At 42.3% G+C, this 19,717-nt stretch overlaps 1 protein-coding gene across 6 annotated transcripts in view; it reads left to right on the top strand.

The window, feature by feature from the left end:
- add3a (adducin 3 (gamma) a) overlaps positions 1-19,717 on the top strand; it is a 105,086-nt gene that overhangs the window by 70,925 nt on the left and 14,444 nt on the right. For all 6 annotated transcript variants that reach the window (XM_042388591.1, XM_042388600.1, XM_042388606.1 and 3 more), the window contains 7 exons: positions 1,071-1,317; positions 10,737-10,875; positions 11,518-11,669; positions 12,286-12,366; positions 17,554-17,703; positions 17,841-17,984; positions 18,646-18,744. In XM_042388591.1, the coding sequence (XP_042244525.1) occupies positions 1,123-1,317; positions 10,737-10,875; positions 11,518-11,669; positions 12,286-12,366; positions 17,554-17,703; positions 17,841-17,984; positions 18,646-18,744 (960 nt within the window). In that variant the 5' untranslated portion in view covers positions 1,071-1,122. The remainder of the gene's footprint in view (positions 1-1,070; positions 1,318-10,736; positions 10,876-11,517; positions 11,670-12,285; positions 12,367-17,553; positions 17,704-17,840; positions 17,985-18,645; positions 18,745-19,717) is intronic.

Genomic DNA, 19,717 nt, shown 5'->3' with positions numbered 1-19,717 from the left:
CTATTGAATAACTACTTGCATTGAAAGAATGACAATAATAATTTCACTCAACCCTGTGCAAGGGGGAGAAATACTGTACGTATTAAGCCTAGTTCAGATCAGAGAAAACTGCAGCAGCGTGAACTGGTTTGTTGCAGAGCGTCTGAAGCCGTTGCCCGGGGTATCAAATGACCTACCTTGTCAGTACAGTTTTAGAACGTTAGGACGTCACTATTTCCCTTCAGCCAATCACAGAACAGTACAGGCCAGTACGAAAACATGTCGGATTTCATGGACAGAGGAGAGGGAGGACCAGCTCCAACTCCTTACATAGATGGGCGTAGGCACCTTATCTCTGCCGCTGCGGTAGCCAAAGACAGCTCCAGATCCTCGGTTTTCTAGCTCGCCGTCTTCGCCGTCCGTTTATTGATAAGTGTTACTGCGAACCCTGCGAGCAAGTCGCTGTCATCCATTTCTTTCTTTTTTCTCGCCAAGTAAACACAAACAGATAATCAAACAAATCGACTTAATACGACGTATCAACGCAGAAGTAGAGGGGTATGCTGAGGCGTCGTCGCTATGGAAACGGTCATCGTGTCTATGTGTGTTGCTTTGATGTGAATGGCCCGGTTTTAGAACGACTAGACATCTTGGATTCTTTTGCAAGTTCAGTCTCATTGCGAATCATTGATGTGAACCAGCCTTTAAACATCAGTGGTGTCCATTAGCGAAGGCTTTGTTGTTCCTGTGATATTAATTCAGAATAATGCATCATAAAAATTTAATTGAATAAAATAGGCATCGTGAAACTCTTAAATTTTCCCACATGCATTTTACCTTCTACAGGCGAATCTGTTTTGCATCCTGATGGCTGCATTATTTGCATACCACATTGTCACAAGCGCTTTAGTTTGAATACTGGTACATGCTGTTCTGTTCTCCACACTCCAGTTTTTCGTGCTGTGAAATACCACAAAACATCTGAGTGCAAATGTAAATATTAAACCTTTCCCACTTGCCTTTTGAAGGATATGATTTGTACTCTAACCGATCCACCTCTCTCACTCTCTCTCTGATTTTCCACTTCTCAGGTGAGAGAGTCAGAGCGGCAGCCATAGAGCGTGCAACTGAGGTGAAGCAGGCATGAGTGCGGACAACCATCAGGGGGTTGTGACCACCCCTCCCCCACCCGGCGGCGGGACCAAGGAGCGCTACTTCGACAGGGTCAACGTCAACGACCCGGAGTACATCAGAGCCAGGAACATGTCGCCCGACCTCCGGCAGGACTTCAACGTTCTGGAGCAGAAGAAACGTGTCACACAAATCTTACAAAGCCCCGTAAGTTAAAATAGAGAAATGTCCCATTTAGAGAATATGTGTTTATACATGGCAAGACTTCCTGCTGGCCTTCAAGAGAGGTCTGCATAATTTGCATACCACAGTTGTCTAAAATTATAAGATGGAGCATAATCATTTGCCAAAATAGAAAGAAGTTGCTTATTAAAATCAGAGCTGAGTATTAATAGAACACCCAAGGGAGAACTCGCTGCACGCAAAGACCTTCTCACCTCACTGACTAATACTTTGGGTGGTCAGTTCCCATTTTCTCTGGCTGTTAGTTACTATTCCTCAACCCCGTGATTTCTAATGAAGTTACATCAGTATGTGTATGTATGTTGTTGCTTGTGTCCCCGGTTACTGATGTTGTGACACCGGTAACAGAATCACAGCAGTCAGCGACCCGCTAAAACCCTAATATAACCACCAGCCGCCACACCCTCGCTCAGGCTAACTGCTGCTGCTCTCCAAGTTCCCTCCAGGCCAGCCGCTCTTATGTTGGGTCAGGTTTTGCTGAAGTAAACAACTCAGTGAGCACAAGGCATATTTCAGCCAACACACATAATGTCGTTCTTTGATTTTCTTTCTTTGGAGGTTTGGATTGTTGAGCATTACTTTTTGCTCCACTAGCCAAACTTGACTCAAGTGCTGGAGGAACAGTTAGAGGTTTGAGCCCATTTGGGACCACACGTGTTAAATATTTAGGAAAGACAATGCATGAGGATACTGTATCTGGACTTTGCCGTAGGCCGCAACCTCGGCCAGGATCAGAATCCTGTGCAAAGAGAGCAAAAACATCTTATACCATAGTATTTTCGATGTATTGAATATAAATCATGCTTCTGGATCGGTTTGTCTCCTCTTTGACCCCAAATAAATTTGCTTCCCTGACAGGAACCAAACCTTTCATTAAACTGGAGACAAAGTCAAGCTCACGGGCACATGTAGACACGACTCATTGTTGTCAGATCTCGCTGTTCGGATCGTGCCCTTTGAACAGTTGCATCACCTTGTGTAGAGATTGTACAACAAGCCCCCTGTCTTTCAGTTCAGCCCGCATAGTATTAGGAATATTTGTTCTGCTCTATTGACTCAAGGCTAGTCTCTGACTGAAGTGCTCCTGACTGTTTACAATAGGATTTTACATTTTTAGACGTTTGCGTTTGTACTTTGAATTACTTTTTGAAGCGAGGACACTTTGTCGGCTTTAGAGGCAGCAGATTTATGGTAAAGTAAGGTATCGGATAAGGTTAGATGTCGCTCGGGTAGTGAATGTCATGAATGAATGTTCTTCACAAGTAGAGTAACACAAGCCTGGAAGTGTGTGAGATTGATATTGGGTAGTGGCTGCAGTGGTTTGGCCCGTTCTTTTTTTAAGCTTTAAATGTGATTCGCATTCTGCACATGCCCAGTGTGGTTTTCTTGGCATCCCGTGTTTTGTGGCAGATGTCTGGAAGGGCAGGAGCATAGTGCTGCTGATGCAGGTTTCCACTTGATACTCTGTGTGTGTGTGTGCGTGTGTGTGTGTGTGTGTGTGTGTGTGTGTGTGTGTGTAGACATCAGGACTACAGGCTGATAACTCTCGTGAAAAGCAAAACTTTACCAGCTTCAATGTTTTATCACATATTTTCAATTGTTATTATGAGCGTAGATAATTGTATGTGTATCTGTGTAATTAGAGGATCGGCTAGATTGTTTTGTTTGTCCTTTCGGGATGTTTTTGTTGGAAACACGAACTACTGACCAGTTATTTCCTCTGAGATAGTTGCACAAACACACGCTGATGTCGATGACCAGCTGACCATCGGCTAAAGTCTTGTTTAGTTTGGTTTAATGCCACTTTTAAGACATGCTCTAGTTTTTTGTCAGCCCTTCTCGGTTGGTTTTCACGGCCTCAACTCGTCATGAGTAAAATTTACAGCTTATCCCGCTGCTCCAAAGTAGCAAAATCAATTAATACCGCCTTAAAAAACATTTTTATCTGTAATTTCTGTCTTTCAAACCATTCTACGTTGAGCACCTTGTTGTTTTATGACTTGTAAAAGCTGTTTGTTATCACCAGTGATAGCTGATTTCACAGGCTGGACGTCATAGGTTAAACCCACCATCATTATTTACCACTACATCACACTGAGCATGCCTGTGTCACACTTGTGGTCATGCAGCGGTATGTATATTATTCCCGCTTCATGTGGTTTTGAACGCGAGCCAACCGGCTCTCAGTCAGCAGTAACAGGTGGTCTCCCTGTGAGCCGCAGAGTGTTTCCAGCTCTTACATCAGGGACGGTCGGCCTCTCAGCTCTGCTTTACTCTTAGTCAACTACAACAACAATAACAAGTGTGTGTGTGTCACCAGCTGGACGCGGACACATGCGCTCTCTTTCTCCTATCGTCCACATTTCTTCTCTCCGTCTTCCTCAGTCCGTCGCTCTCTCTCTCTCTCTCATGTCGAGCCTGAACAAACAACATGTGTGTCACCGCCTGGGTGTCCACACATGTGCCTCTCTGTCTCACTTTGTTGTCTTCCTTCCCTTCATTTCCTCTCCTCTCTCTGTTTGTTTTTGATTCCAGTGTTATGGGCCTTAGTGGCAGCACCAGATTACATGTTTCTAGCACTCAGATGGTAGGTTGTATTTAAAGTCGGACCAATATAGACCAGGCGGGACTGAATCAACTCAGCTGACTTCATCCACCCGTCTCATTCATGCATCTGTGTTTACCTTTGGAAGTCAAAGCCTACAGCTTTTTTTTTTACCAGGTAGTTAGGTCTGGATTTACAGCAATATGAAAACTTATAGTATACTGTCAGTATGCAACAACATTATGCATACAGGCAATGTAAAACAACAGATAGAGAGTAATGCATGGATGTGTAAATTCATGCTGTTTCATGTCACGTTAAACATGCAGGAAAAACACATCTGGTTAACGCATCCTGTTTCTATCTGCTTTGTTTTAGACATTACTTGATTTATCTGATTATTAAAAGTCACATGATGAAGGAAGAACAAAGAGGAAGAGAAGAATTTTAAAGGAGGCTTCTGGTGGTTATGTCAGTTGACATGCAAGGATTGAAATTTGCCTCAAGGTGATTTGTGAGCCACACTGAGGTGGGTTTTTTTTTTTGTTGCATTCCATCTGCAAGAAGGCATTTGGATACAGATTTTGGCAGCTAATCCAAGTCTCATGATGTCATGGTGGGTAAATGATGATATTAATTTATTATAGTGTTAAATTCTGCGGTTCTCTCTGACTCTCTGCGGCTGCCTCGGAAGGTTTTCGTGACTTTGTGTGCGACCCAGAAAGTCAAAAGGTCAAAAGCTCTCAGAAGCACTTGATTAAATCAGATGAAATTGAATTTGAGTCGTACTCGCACATGCTGCTTCTATTTTCTGCGTCTTCTACGGCACATCTCGCTCTCTCATCTGGCCTCTGCGATTAGGCTCTCTGCTCCTCTCCTCTGTGCTTTTCCAGCATGTGGCACAGTTTGCTCATCATTCATAGAGATGATTTACCAATACCTTGTGGTAAATTTACTCAGCCTCATTTGCACTAGTTCTGTGGTTTTCAGAGGAAGTACACATTTTCTCCTCTTCCTCCGCCACTTGCCAGAAAACACAAGTGGATAATTTATGGTGCTTTGGCCGGTTCTGTCGAGAACCCCCCTCGTGTGAGGCAAATGTCACGGCTGCTCTCTATTATGTTTTTTTCTTTTTTAAAGTCCCGAAGGTCTCGTTTGATAGAACATTAGTGGTTGAACTCACTCCAGAGATTCTTTTTTTTTTTTTTTTTTTTTTAAACCGCCGCCTCTCCCCTCAGAGCCATGTCTCAGCAGATGTGTTTCACTTCATCTCTTGGGTGCTGAACAGTGGAGCGGTGCCCTCAGGATTAGAGGGTAACATAGTGAAATGTTACCAAGTCCACTTTAGATAATGTGCAACCTCAAAGGGGGTAGGCCAAAAATCAAAAGAATCCTCTTGGCACTTAGAGCAGAAGCTTTACACTAGTTTCTCTCTCTGGAAGCTCAAATCGAGACAGAAATGTTTTTGTCTCTAAGCAAAATGACTGTTAAGAGTTTTTTTTTGTGTGTGTTGAAACTGGTGCATGAACATTTTCAACCGGGGATGCACCAATCCAATATGACAGATCGACATCGGTCCAGATACTGACCTTATTAAGCCGATCGAGTATCAGCCATGATATGATCAATCCACATTAAATACTGATTGTGATTCTTTGTCACTGTCATGAAATCCATTACATTCATTCAGCCACAACGAGCCGCTGACTCACAGTAACTTTTAGTGCCACAGCGATCTCTGGCCTCCTGTTACCCAACAATAAAATTAGCCAGTTAAGGCTGGGCAATATCGGAAAAAAACACAATATTTTTGACCAAATACTTTGATATTGTAATATTATTGTAGGGATGACTACTGGTGCTTTCACAAAATGTTTACACAATGAGATTTTTGATAAGTAATCATCAGTAATGTGGTTATAATAACTACGTGGGTGAAGGTTTATAATAGAACAGCTAGAACTGGTCTGGTAAGTTCAGAAAATGACATCACTTTACTGTAATGCAGCCTTTAAAACCAGGATAAGACAACACTGATATTATTATATCCAAAAATCTAAGACAACATCTAGTCTCATATCACAATATCAACACAGTATCAACATATTGCTCAGCCCTCACTCCTAAATTTAGGGGAAAACTAGAGCTCTGGTATCAGATTGGTCGTTGGTATCGGCACACTTCCTCTTGCGCTGCATTTTGTGTCGGGGTGAACAAGTGCATCTCTCAAGAAAAAGGGCAGAGAGTTTATGCACAGTAGTGAGACATCATAGCCGCAGTGGGGGGACCGGTCTCACTGACACACACTCTGAGGTTAGATGGGGGGGAATCAATAGCGCTGGCAAGCTTGCAGGCAGGCACTCTCCTGCTTTGCAGCACTGTCACGTTGGCGGCTTGAAAGAACAGCATTGTGCTAACATAACGGGCAGAGGCTATTTGAGTGTTTGGCTGAAATTACAGACCTCACCTGGTCTCTGCGTGTGTCTGCAAGCTTTTAGGTGTGTGTGTGTGTGTGTGTGTGTTTGCCTGTTTGGGTAGCGTCCTATTTCTAAAAGTCTTTTCACATCAAGTATGTTTTGAGTGTTTTACTCAAAATCTGGTTTAGTTTGTTTAATGGGATTTGAGCTTAGAGGGCATCACCAAGACGTCTGAAAATGCAGGTCACTGCGTTCTTCCAGGTGAACATAATCTTATCCAGCTGCAGGAAATGACCTGCACAGTGTTTATGGGTATAGGAAAAGGAAAGTTGACATTTGATTTTTAGTACAATAGCCTAGCTTAAGCTCCGTCCAATAAAAAGATACTTGTGAGCCCTTAGTGACTTGTTTTCAAGCCTAAACAACGACCAGATTTTTTTAAATGCACTTAATCAAACACAATAGTTTCATTTCACAAGCGTGTGAGGTAATGCTGAAACCATCGGGAGTGACGCGCACTTCTTAGATCAGGCCACAAGCGCAGATGTGCAGGATCGGCCTCCAACAAAGTCATAAAAGGAGTTGTCTTCCTTTCCCACAGGATGACGTACAACAAGTTTCAACAGTGTCACCTGTATCTGAAACAATAAGTGCAGCAGAAACGAGAGAATCACAACAACTGGAAGTCTGATGACACAATCTCTTGGAAGACTAGAAACTTCCTGTGACAGTAAGAGTTTGAAGAAAACCTTTTGTTACTTGGAGAGTTTGACCCAGATGGTCTGAAGTATCCATGTGACAATGTATTTTTGTCCACCATCCATCCAACAGTAAACTGGGAATAAAGTGCCCTTTTCAGGAAGCATCTGCCCTGATGTGGCGTCCTTGATGGTGGAGCTCGACTGACCTGCGTTAGATTTCTCAAATTAGCTTTTTCTCACTTTACGTAAGTGGCCATGTTTTACTACTTCGTCCACTACAGGCTTTGATGAAGAGTTGGACGAGCTCCAATCCGCATGTCGACTTAATACTCTCAAGACCACTGCAGTCCCATTTTGAAAGATTAGCTTTTGCTCATTTTGAAGTAGTCACGGAAACACTTCCTCATTTCTCTGATTGGATCACATTTTTCCTCCAGTAAGTGGAGAACCTGCTTATCCCAGCTGTCTGTTAGTGATTTTAATCTGGCAGGGTAGATGATGGATATTTGTGTTATTGTGCACTCCAGAGGTGAATGTGAGGTAACTTTAATGATGTAACGTAGTTTTCAAGGTTCACTTAACTTCCTGTCATTTGCTTAAGGAGGGATTGTGTTCATAAGGCGAGCAGGCATGCCACAGCAGTTAAAAAACATACTTGATGTGATGTTATTTTTGTCGCTGCAGATGTGGGGGGGTGGGGGGGTTGCCGAAATATTAATGATACGATCCACTTTAGGCCCCCAGGGATTAATCTGTTTAGATGATGGGAATCAAATCCCTGCTGTCATAATCTTCTTGGGAATGCACATACACAAATTGTAGAGCAGATGCCTGCTGGTGTGTGGCTCCTGGATGTGTGTGTTTGTGTGTGTGTGTGCATGTGCTTTTTAAAAGGTTTCATCTCAAAAATACTCCGAGTTCAGTGTGGAGAAAGTTTGTCATCTGAAACTAGTTTGACGGTATTTTAAAAAAACACAGGTGATTCGGCACCTGGATGGTGAATTCTAGCAAAAAATGAATGACTTTAAAGTGTCTATATTCAATATTTGTTTATTAACAAGGGAGGTTTTCCTTTTTTTGACCATCGACTGTACAGTTGGTTAACTCTCACTAGCTTTGTTTGCGACAGCAGCAGGCAGATGTTTTCAGTTAAAAAGCTCTGATAAACTGACTGTACGCTGTCCAGCAGCAAACAGCAGACAAAGTTAACAACTAGCTGGTGAACACAGTGGAGCATTGGAAAGCTAAAGGCCCAGATATTTCCCTCAGTGGTTTAGCGGACACCAAAAACAGAGAGACAGTGTCAAGCTAGCAAGAATCTTTCAGCACAGACCCAAAACAAAGACCTCTGTAGTTGACTGGGATCTGTCCGATCGCCTGATCCAGCTCTGGCTCCAGTAAACTGTGCCTCAAGCACTGTGACTCCAATGTCAATGTGATGGCACAACAGTCTCTGAAACAGAAATGCCCAGCACAACAACAACAACAACAACTGAAAAAAACAAACCCTCTGATCCACCACTGTCAGACATCCGCAACAAGCCGGTTGCCACAGCAACCTCGCCACCAGGGACAGAGGAATGTCTGGCCAGGGTTCAGAACCAGCGGTGCTCCGGGACTGTATGTGTCCTGACAGAGGGGGCTGCTCCACTTTTAACAAAAACACCCCCACATGAGCATAAAACCAAAGGCCCTAATGGAGAATGGAAAGACACTAATGGACAGACACTAATGGATCATCCCATGGGGTGACATGAGGGGATGTGGGGGGGCAGAGACAAGGGGAAGCTAAGTGTCAGATGTTTGTGTGCTCGATTTGGGAGTGTGTTGACTGTTGCATAAGCACCGAGATGAAATAAAGGCATTAATATTGAATGTTTGCCCTACTAGAGGAGAGTCATCATGTGGAAATGTCATGACCTATTTTCACTCTCACAGTGTGCTGATTTTTTTTTTTTTTTTTTCACAGCCAAGATCAGATCCAGATCGTACAACCAGAACAGGCAGAAGTGTACAAACCTTTTACAAGAATCGTTAAGGAGATTTTCAAGCGCCAATATAGATACCAGCAGAAGATTCACATCACACGCTTAAACATCAAATACATGAATGCACAGGATTCAGGAGTCAGTTCATAGAGATACAAGGGCTTTTCATAGATATTCTTTGTTGTGCATGATAGAAGACACTCCTAGAAAACATTCATATCATACATCCTTTATAGATGATAAGATGTTATAAGATGTTAGTCAAGCTCGGAGATGTTTGATACTTCATTTTGCCGTTGTATATTAGGTTTCACATCATAAACATGAGAAAAAAAATACTAATTTGTAATTGGTTAGGAGGCAGCTGTAAAAATATCCCAGTACATCATTATTAAACTACAGATAACCACGGCAACAGTACTTCTTCTTCATGTATTAGTTCCACAGGTAAAACTCGACTGATGTAGCCATGTCAGGTTTATTAACAGGGCTAATTTGATAACAGATGAAACTATGACAACTAAAAACCATTTTTTTCTGGCTGTAGTGAGATCAAACAGACAGATGCATCACAAACTCTCAAAAAGCAGGACCACAACTTGTACACTATGTATTCACCTCGTCTGCTTGGGTGTCGACAATCCTCCTGTACTGGTCACAGCTTTAATAACATTAGCCGGTAGAGAAAGGTGAGCGTGCCCCCTGAGAGGTCAACAACCTTATTAAGATAATCAGCAGCTACACATACAGTATTAAATCCTCCTCATCATCTCCAGCCTGAGTTCGACTGCTTGAGGAATGTGACATGTCTGGAGAAGTTACATATCCTGCAACTTGTAGCTGTCCTGATCTGATACTTTTCTGTTGTGATGTTTACTGAGAAGTCTTGTGATTTCTGTTTGAACATTTGATTTACGAGCTGTTGCGAGATGAAGGCGAATAAAAGCATAACATCATACTGTACTCAATGTGATGTAATCCGGACAGCTGTGTGTGTATGTGGTATTGCATTAAAGCATGTTAGCATATACTATATGGTGTCTGTGGATTCAACAGATGACTGTATGTCTGGATATGAGGATTAGCCACACACGCACTCACTCTCTCCTAGTCACATCAAGCAGCCAATCGTAACACGAGACAGCCAGCCAATCCTGATTAATGTTGTTAAGTAGACAACCTATGGGGATTCAGCTTCATAGAGCGCCTATAGAACGACTCGGATGGACACACGAGGAGCACGTCTAATCTGTGATTAGCACGTCTCCTTCATTCTTCCTCTCTTTATTCCCGCTCTTCCTGTCTCTATTGATGTTTCCACATTCTTTTACTCTTACAGTCATCCCTCTCTCTCTCTCTTTCCCTCTACTGTAACCTCATCACCTCATCATCATCATCATCACTCTCTTGTCTTTTCATTTTTGTGATTTCACTGCAGTTCAAGAAAGTTTATGATGTCGGCGAAGTGAGATAAATCAATCCAGCTTCACTGTTATTGTTGCATTATACATAACTGAAATGTCCAATCTTATAAGTCAAAGTAAAATTGTCAAAGGCTTGTGTGTTGATTTGAATGATGGTAAAGGGTTATTACCACATAGCCTTTTTAGGGAAATCTGAAGGTTACATTTATAACCTTAAACCATAAATATAAGCGTTTAGCACATTGCCGCTCGGTCAAATGTTTCCTTTCTTAATTCTTTCTGTCTCTCTGTCTCCTCTTCTTTCTCAGGCCTTCAAAGAGGAGTTGGAGAGTCTGATCCAAGAGCAGCAGCGGAAGGGGAACAACCCCACCGGCCTGCTGGCCCTCAGACAGATCGCTGACTTCTTCATGGCCAGTTCAGTGGCCGGTTTCAACACTTCCCCCCTGAGTGAGTACTCGCAGCGCCGTGGCCCGTTACCCCGGGCAACCAGACACTAACATTCAGCAGGACATGCCATCCCTGCCTGGGGTGCAACCACTCTGAACCGCTCTCAAAAACAAAACACGGCATCGGTATTTGAAGACAGGAGATCCATACCCAAACACGAGCTTTGTTCGCTTAGGGGCGTAAATACCGACTCTACCCCCAGACTCCGGAAGAGCCGTGCATATTTCACTGGGTTTTGATCCTAGAGTTCTGTCCAGAAGTCCATATGTGAAGTCTGCTTCCAATCACAGCAGTGGAATGCACAACTAATGCTGAATTACACGTCAAAGGCAAAACAGCAGTTCAGTTCAGCTCTTCCTTAAAATATACCTGTAATGTATACGTGCATGTAGTCTTTGGCGGTAAACAAAGTATTGCAGGATGGAGTGTTTGAGCCAGATGTGTCAGATACATCATTAGATAAAAAGACAGATGTTGGGTCGTGGTCCTGTGTGACTGTCTCGGCTGTCATTAGTGGCTAAATGGCAGAGTGTGGCATACATACTAAAGTGATTGAACTGAATTTGTTGTTGTAGACTTAAATGTAAAGGACATCTTATCTTTTTAATCCAAACTAATCAACAAAAACTCTTTTTTTTCCAGGTCTGGGGATGGTCACTCCCATTAACGACATGTACGGAGTCGAATCCACCACCATGGTGAAAGGAGAGAAGCTGACACGCTGTAAACTGGCCAGCCTTTACAGACTGGTGGACCTGTTTAGCTGGGCCCACTTTGCCAGCTCCTACATCACAGTAAGACGCCACAAAAAGAGAAGCACTGTATTTAGAGTCGAAGTGTTGACAGTTATGGGCTGTGTCTGAAATCGCTCTCTATTCTGAGCGTTACGCTCCACAAAGTTCCCTCTAAAAAACTCACACAATGGAACAGAAATAGCGTCCCTGCACATACTTTCTTCTAACAATCCCACGATGCAATGTGTCCAATTTTATAGATGTGAAAATTACAGTGGTGTGACACTACGCCTGTGAAAGATGCCACAAAATGATGAGGATTCATAAGTGTGAGATTGTCAGTTTAGTGCTCACTATGTAGGGAGTAGTGACTGGTTGGAAAAGGGAGAGATTTCAGACATAGCCACGGTTGCTGACTGCAGTAAGAGTGGATATACTGTTTCTTTTGCTGAGATTTAATCAGTGAATTGTCCGTATTCTCATGTTACTTTGATACAAAGGAGCATGCCAAAAAACACAAGGCAGTATTTCTTTTAAAATATCGCATGCTTGACCTTTGATCACTTAAGTTTCATTGTTCAATATTCAAGGTAGCAAGAAGAGTAAAAAATAAATATTGGAATTCATTTGATATCGCAACAACAGAAGTGATTTTATTTGTCTTTCTTCTCTCTAGGGCCGAGTCAGTAAAGAGCAAGACCACATCCTCATCATCCCGAGAGGACTGTCGTTCGCCGAGGCGTCCGCAGCAAACCTGGTGAGAAGCGTGAACCACCGTGGCTTCGTCCCAACATGGTTTTTTTAGCCTTAATCTCATTTAACTGGATAAAAATATAATTGTTTTATTTATTTAAACAGTGAAAGATCCAGAGTAGAGAGACGTAGTTAAAAAAAATAAAACCAGTTGACATTTTTATTTGTAGTTTCGTAAGAGAAGCACAAAGACGTCTATTTTAAGCTTTGACTTTAACAATCCCGTGGTTGGACTGAAACTAATAAAATAGGTTGTAAATGTGATGCTGCGTGTGTGCTAACATCGCTCTGAGTATTAACAGAGCCCAATGTTTTCCCACTTTGCATCATCAGCCATTTATCACCTTTAATTTACTTCCTTGAATTGCATGCGCGGGAAAACTGGTTGATGAACTCCGTGTCAGTGTTGACACAACAATCACCTTCCCTCTCTCTCTCTCGCTCCGTTCATGCTTTGTTTCATCGGCTCCTCTCGTATTGACACTAGTCCTCTTCTGTCTGCCTCCAGGCTTGCCTGTTTCTAGTCAGCAAATATAGTGGTACAGGTTGTTTGTCCGCCTAGTTTCGGTTCAAAGAGTGGACATGTTGTCAAAGTGCTGGGCGTGTCCTGTCAATAGATGTGTAATAATCTGTTGGCAACCCTTTTTCTTCCCGCCTTACGTTTAAACTCCCTCTAATTCAGTGTCTATTTCCGTCTGTTTGTCTGTTTCCCTCTTTTTTTCTTGCTCTCGTTTCCATCCGAGCATTTATTTCTTCTTATTCCAATGTAAAAAACCAAATTATTAGGTTTTCTCAGTGTTGAAAACTATGATTTTACACACTTGAGACTCAGATATTTGGTGAATGTATGTGACAAATAGTGATTCAGAGATACTGAATAATCTGGATAAAATGACAGCTGATGCTTGGTATGATCAGCCAGGTGAAAGCTTTACCTTCTATACACAAAAAGCACTTCAGCATTAACAACTTCCTTAAAAAGCATCTGTCCACCACAACTTCTGAGATTTATAAAACTCTCAGTTGGTTCCGTATTTAAAACAGGAGTCATGTTTGTGTGGCCATTTGTGCCGCGACACTGAAGAACAAGAATATCAACTTGACCAGAGATAATACATTTCTGGAATGTTCTTCAGGTTTCTAGTGGATGCGGTTTGTTTGATTTTTATGAAGCATTACTTATTTTTGTTAACAAAACTAATCCACGTAACTCCCCACTTAAATTAGCTTTTTATGTTTTGTGACATTGCAAAAGTTTTGCTTAAAACACACTCAACGCTTGAATCATATCTTCTGTCTTTTCTGGCTTTGGTGTACCTCTCTTCAACACCTGTGCAAACATTACACACACACACACCTGTGTAATGTGGCTGCAGGTGAGGATTGTCAGCTGGATGTAGTAGAAGAAAAAGAAGAAGTCTTTTTTATTGATACCCGGAGGGAAGTTGATCCTTCACATCTTATATACACACACCAGGAGCAGTGGGCAGCTGCAGTGCAACACCCTGGGACCAAGTCCGGTTGTTTTTGCCAGTGCCTTGGTCAGGGGCACTGACAGGATTATAAACCCTAACATGCATGTATTTAATGAAGAATAAAGATTAAAAGTAGCCGTACTGCTGACAGGCAGATTTCACTGTTTGACCTGCTGGAGTGGTTGGCAGGCTCAGAGATCGAATAAAACTGGGCTGAAGTTCAGTTCCAGCTGGTAACCTGATTTCTGCTGGTGCCTGATAGTGAAGCCTGAGTTAAATTACCAGTGTTTGCAATGACCTTGAGGCAAATTAATTGATAACTTATTTTAATCTTTATTACTCCCCAAACCTGTTTTAAACTTTTTTTTCTTGCTTCACCTTGTTGGCATTTCTGAGTGGTTTATTTAGTGGTTTCATTTACCAAAGCTACATTCAGAGCAGTATCTTTTACAAGCTATTCTCAAAGGAAACATAGCTGCATTTGTTTCCAGAAAGTACACTACAAAGGTTCATCTGGCAGAAGAAAATGTTGTTAAATTTTATTCTAATGTAACATAAAGCGCAGAAAATATGACGCCAAGATCTACATGTTGAGCACAAAACAAATGACCTTGTCTGAGACATACAGAGTTATTTTAAGTTCAACACTTCTGAAGCTAAATTACCTCATTTCGTTACTTCACAGAATAGTGAGATGGGTCACTCTGTTAAATACATTAAAAAAAACAATGAATTGTCTGTGTAACATGGTTTAACTTTACGGCACCAAATAGCTGTAGTTGCAGTAGTTAGCTGCCTTCGAATGACAAACATGTCCAGATGCTGTATACTCCCTTCTGTAAATGCTTAGCTCTCTGTGTGCAGCATGCATAGAAAGATTCAATATTTTACTCACAAAATATATTGCAAAGACAAACAGATCTGAGCTGTAATCGCACACTCGCATATATCCGCTGACTTTTGGTGTGAAATACAATCCACCACTGATTCACACAGCTGCTTTCTAGCTTATTCTACTTTTAACTAAATGTTATAATATAGTTGTCATTTCTAGATTATTCACAACATTTGCAAAGCTTCTACAAATGTCAAGTCCAGGAAGTGAAAACAGTGTAAGTGAGAGCACTGTTTTAGTTAAAGAACTGCACCGCTGCCAAAATGATTTGACCACATCATGAACCCTGATGCTCTCAAAAGTCGAACTCACATATGAAAAGGCTGTCTGAATGTGTTAGCTGATGTAGTGTTGCGCTATTGCAAAACTTTGCCACTTATACTAATAGTGTAGTTTAGAAGACAGCAGAGTAAAGTGCAGACTCAGTAGCTTTAGAGGATAGCCTGTAGCCTTAGAAGTATATAAAGCAGCATCATTTAAAATGGAATATTTTTAGTTTGTGTCTAGACCACGTCCATATTTGTTGAGGTCATGCGGTAAAGTTTGTCTGTATGAGAGCTAAGACCACAGCACGTCAGATGTCAGGACATGGAACAAAATGATGTAGTCTGCCACTTTCAGATTTCTAGTCTTCCCTTTCTTCTCCCTCAGTCTGTTGTTGATCCACTGATCTCTATAGCTACACAGCTGAGTGTTTACAGACATGAAGAGATTGATTAAGAGGAAGTCATCCAGGATGAATGAGTGTGAGAGGTCTTGTTAGGGGTCGAGCTGGGTGGAGGTTCTGGCATCAGAGAAAAGGCTGAGGTTTAGTTAGCTTTGGTCAGTTTCCATCGGCCTCAACCTCTCAATGTCTGTTTCTAAGCTCTGAGATGAAGGAGGGGTCATTTCAATTCAGAGAGGAATTGGTCTATCTATCAGGGTTTTGTTGCAGAGTTTGAGGTTTGACGGCTCTAAATGTAATCCGGGCTATTATCGACTTCAAATCAGAGGTTAAAATTAGCTTAACTTGAATGATCCTTGAAAGGATTCTGGGAATTCATGTTCAAGTCTCAGCTGCAGCTTCTCAGGAGGCCCCGCCGTACTCTAGCATCTGTGGTCGTCGAAGCGCCGTGTTCATCAGAGAGGCCTCTCAGCCGTAGAGCCGTTTGACTGACAGGCCGCCTCAAAGCGAGGGAGCCGCGAATTGAAGGACATGCGAGGGCAAACTGATACTGTACTGGACATGTGATGTAACCTAATCGATGTTCGATCGTCTGACAGCTGGCGATCGCTGTGTGTGTGTAGACAAAGATGGAGGTGGTTAGTTACGCTCGGATGGTGCTATTCACTTTCCTCTGCTGCTGGGTGAAAGATCAATAGACGGTCATTCATCTTAACAAAAGGCTGAGCACCACTCAGGACAGGTCTCAGGATTTTCAGCCTGAGTTGACTCGGCAAGCTGTCGACCTCACGCGGACCATTTTAAATCAAGATCAGTCCTAAGTGGGGCTGCACATCGATGAATTATTTTATTTTAGAGAGGCTGATATCTGAATCATGGTTAAATATACTAATAATGTATCAAAAATGACAATTCAATACAAAAAAGTTGGTTCTCAACCTTGTTTTTTTAGGTGTGAAGGCCGAAGCTGCATGGATGCAAAATGTTTTGTTTGTCAACCTTTTTTATTTTCTTTATTCTAATTACTTTTTATACAGGTTTATATTTTCCTTCACTGCACTCGCAGAAGTTTTTTGGCGAGCTGAGGATGAGGATATCAGAGCCCTACACTGTTTTCTATTGTTATTCACTGCAGCACTCCCTCCCTAGTGCCTCTTTTCTTTAAAAAAAAAAAAAAAACTCCTGTAACACTCAACTTTTCTCAAACTGCAGCAGAAGCACAAGTAGAAAATAAGGCTCAGTCAGTATTCAGCAGGCTCCAGCTGAAATGGGTGTATTTCATTAGTCTCAGACTGGATGATGGATGCCCTTTCCTGTTGTGATAACACACGCTTGTACTTTGTGTTGGAAAGAGAAATGTGCGCTCGCAGGTTCTGGTTTGTATCCAAGAACAACATGCGGTTACGGTGATGGCAGCGTACAAGGTCTGCAGGCGAAGATGTGTTTTCTGTTTGTTATTAGCTTTTACTGCGAGCTCTGACATCTGCAGTCGTTTTTGTCGTTGCTCTTCCTTCCGTTTTTTATGCCTCGATCTCTCTCTAACCAGTTATCTGTCTTTATTCTCTCTTTTTTTACTGGTTATCTGACTCTCCTCCCTCCAGGTCTATACCTCCATCTTCCTCTCCATCTCTCCTCTCCCCCTGTCCTGTAATCTAATAACTGCTAACTGGCTGGTAATGAAGTTGTCATAGCGAGGGACGTCATGTCCAGTCTCCGACTATATTATCTATATTATTATTATATTATATGTTTCCTAGTAATGGTCCAATTCATTTCCTGGAGAGGAGCAGGACAGAGAGAGGTAATCGTTGATAATGTGATGTCTGTCATCACGCCCATTGATTTTGACTTGTGTTTATGTCTTCTGAGTAATGTTGGTGGTTTATCAGCTCTGTGTTTGTGCGGGTGAGGTGGGTGGATCTGGTTATGTGTGTCAGTCTCTGGATGTGCTTTAAGGCCTGGACATATTTGATTTCACTGATCTTGGCGTGGTTAGTTTAACAATACGTCTCCCTGTGCTCTCCTCCAGCTTGTGTCTGAGTGTTTTTGTACCATTAAATTAAAAAAAAGAAAGTTTGGGAGCTTCACATCTACCAGTTTCAGATCCAAACCCAGTGAACCTTCCACTGACTCCAGCTCCTCTCTATGTTTCCTCAGGTGAAGGTCAACATCATCGGGGATGTGATCGACCAGGGCTCCACCAACCTGAGGATCGACCCCGCGGGTTTCAGCCCCCACGCCGCCATCTACTCCATGCGTCCGGACATCCGCTGCGTCATACACGTGCACACTCCTGCCATGGCTGCTGTAAGTTCACTTTACACCAGAAAGCTTTCAAACCCGCAAGGAAACATCTTGGGAAAATGTCAGCTGCCGACAGGGATGAATGAAACAACCTGTCCAGGCTTCTTATCTCTGTGTCTTCTCCCTCTCTCCTGCTTCAGGTGTCATCTATGAAGTGTGGCATCCTGCCCATTTCCCAGGAGGCACTGATCCTGGGTGATATCGCGTACTACAACTACCAGGGCAGCCTAGACGATCAGGAGGAGCGCAGAGAGCTGCAGAAGGCCCTGGGCCCTACAGCGAAGGTACGACAACCAAGAAAACGAGGCACTGAGCCACACCCTGACCCCCGACGGCACGCAAAAATATGAAAAAGAAGTAAAACAAATATTTCTGAAAGCTCAGAACAATTAACCCCTGAGGTGTAGACACAATGACTTGAGGTTGTTCTAAAGTCCACAAGGAAGGGCTATTTTTATATTTGACTTTGCAGTCAAGAAAGAGAAATGAGCTAATTATCAGGGTGTGGTGTATTTTAAATAGGAAACAGTAGCAAGACAGTCAAAGCAGCACATCCTGTTGAAATATCTAGCTGTGTTTAGGTTACCTTCAAGTTTTAGATCATTTAAATGTACTTTGCTGTCATTTTTTATCCCCGTTATGTGCTTCCCAATGTTTCTTGCACTGAGCTTTGTTTGAGATCAACAGAATTTAAACTGGCAAAAATTCAGGGAACTTGAGGGAATTTCCACCACTGGTTTGTTGCCACATCCTGCTGTCATCATCCAGCGGCCCAACCCTTATTAATACATGAAATCAAACATGTTTTCATTTGTTATTTATCATCAAAGGACCTGTCACTTAATTATATAGTCACAAGTAAATAAAGTTAGACAAGCGGACCTTTTGAATACTCCCAAAGTGTTTCATTGTGCTGTTCGGCTGCTCCTAATGTGTGTGTTGCAGGTTTTGGTGTTGAGGAATCATGGTGTGGTTGCTCTCGGGGAGACCATCGAAGAGGCCTTTCATTACATCTACAATGCCCAGTATGCCTGCGAAATCCAGGTACACACACACACTCACACACACACACACACACGCCAGCGCCAGCTAACTGCTGCTGTTGTTTTGGGTACCCAGCACATTCCAGCAGCACTCAGCTTCTCTACTCATTTATTAGACCAGAACGGCAGCAGCTTTCCCGATAATTCCGATCTTTCTACAGTAGTTTCACATTTCCCCCACCCTATTTTAACAACACTCTGTAAATCATAATCTCTTACCTTGTGGAATATGTTGGCTAAACACCGTCTCGCAGCCAGGCTATTAGGAATTTAATGAGGGGAGTGACAAGCTGATGTGTTGTTGTTGATGTCGGTCCAAAGCAGCATTTAGAGAAGGGCGGTGTTCCTTCTTTTCTTTCTTTTTTTTTTTTTTTTAAATTGAGTCAAGAAGAAAGCTGAAGAGAGGAAACCATGAGATCCGGACCAGCCAGGAGAAATGATTGTTAGACTGATTATTGATTGTGCGTTAAGTAGCAGCTAGTAGGTGTGTCGTATCAGCAAAATCTTACCTGAGAAGACCGCAACAAATTATATTTACTAGAATATCTGTATTCTCTAGTTTGACGTCACACATATTGTCTAGAGCCTGTTTCATTTTAAGGATTTTCAGAGGCCTGAAGAGGTGAAAGTATCGAGTATCTCACATAAAAAAGCAAAACTTAGAGAACAGAATAAATACCATTATGTGTAACAGAAATATTTTTGCCTTTTTATGTCTTTAATCATCTTGTTACTCCCCAGATTTATCTCCCAGGCTGGGAACTATCATACGATCATCTGATATATTGAGTTTTTAAATTTGACATGTCAGTTTTATAGACTCTCCGAGGAAAAAAAAACAGTGTATATACAGTATGTGTGCATGTGTGTGAGCTCAGGAAACTTTTAGGTGTATAAATGGTTGAAGTCGCTGCTACATGTTGGATTTCTCTGGTGTTTTATTCTCGGGTTCTTGCGTGTCTTTGTGTTCACTT

The sequence above is a fragment of the Thunnus maccoyii genome, chromosome 2 (assembly GCF_910596095.1).
Source record: "Thunnus maccoyii chromosome 2, fThuMac1.1, whole genome shotgun sequence".
In the NCBI taxonomy this organism is placed as follows: domain Eukaryota; kingdom Metazoa; phylum Chordata; class Actinopteri; order Scombriformes; family Scombridae; genus Thunnus; species Thunnus maccoyii.
The sequence above is the reverse complement of the archived record's forward strand: the minus strand, read 5'-3'. Positions and strand labels throughout refer to the sequence as shown.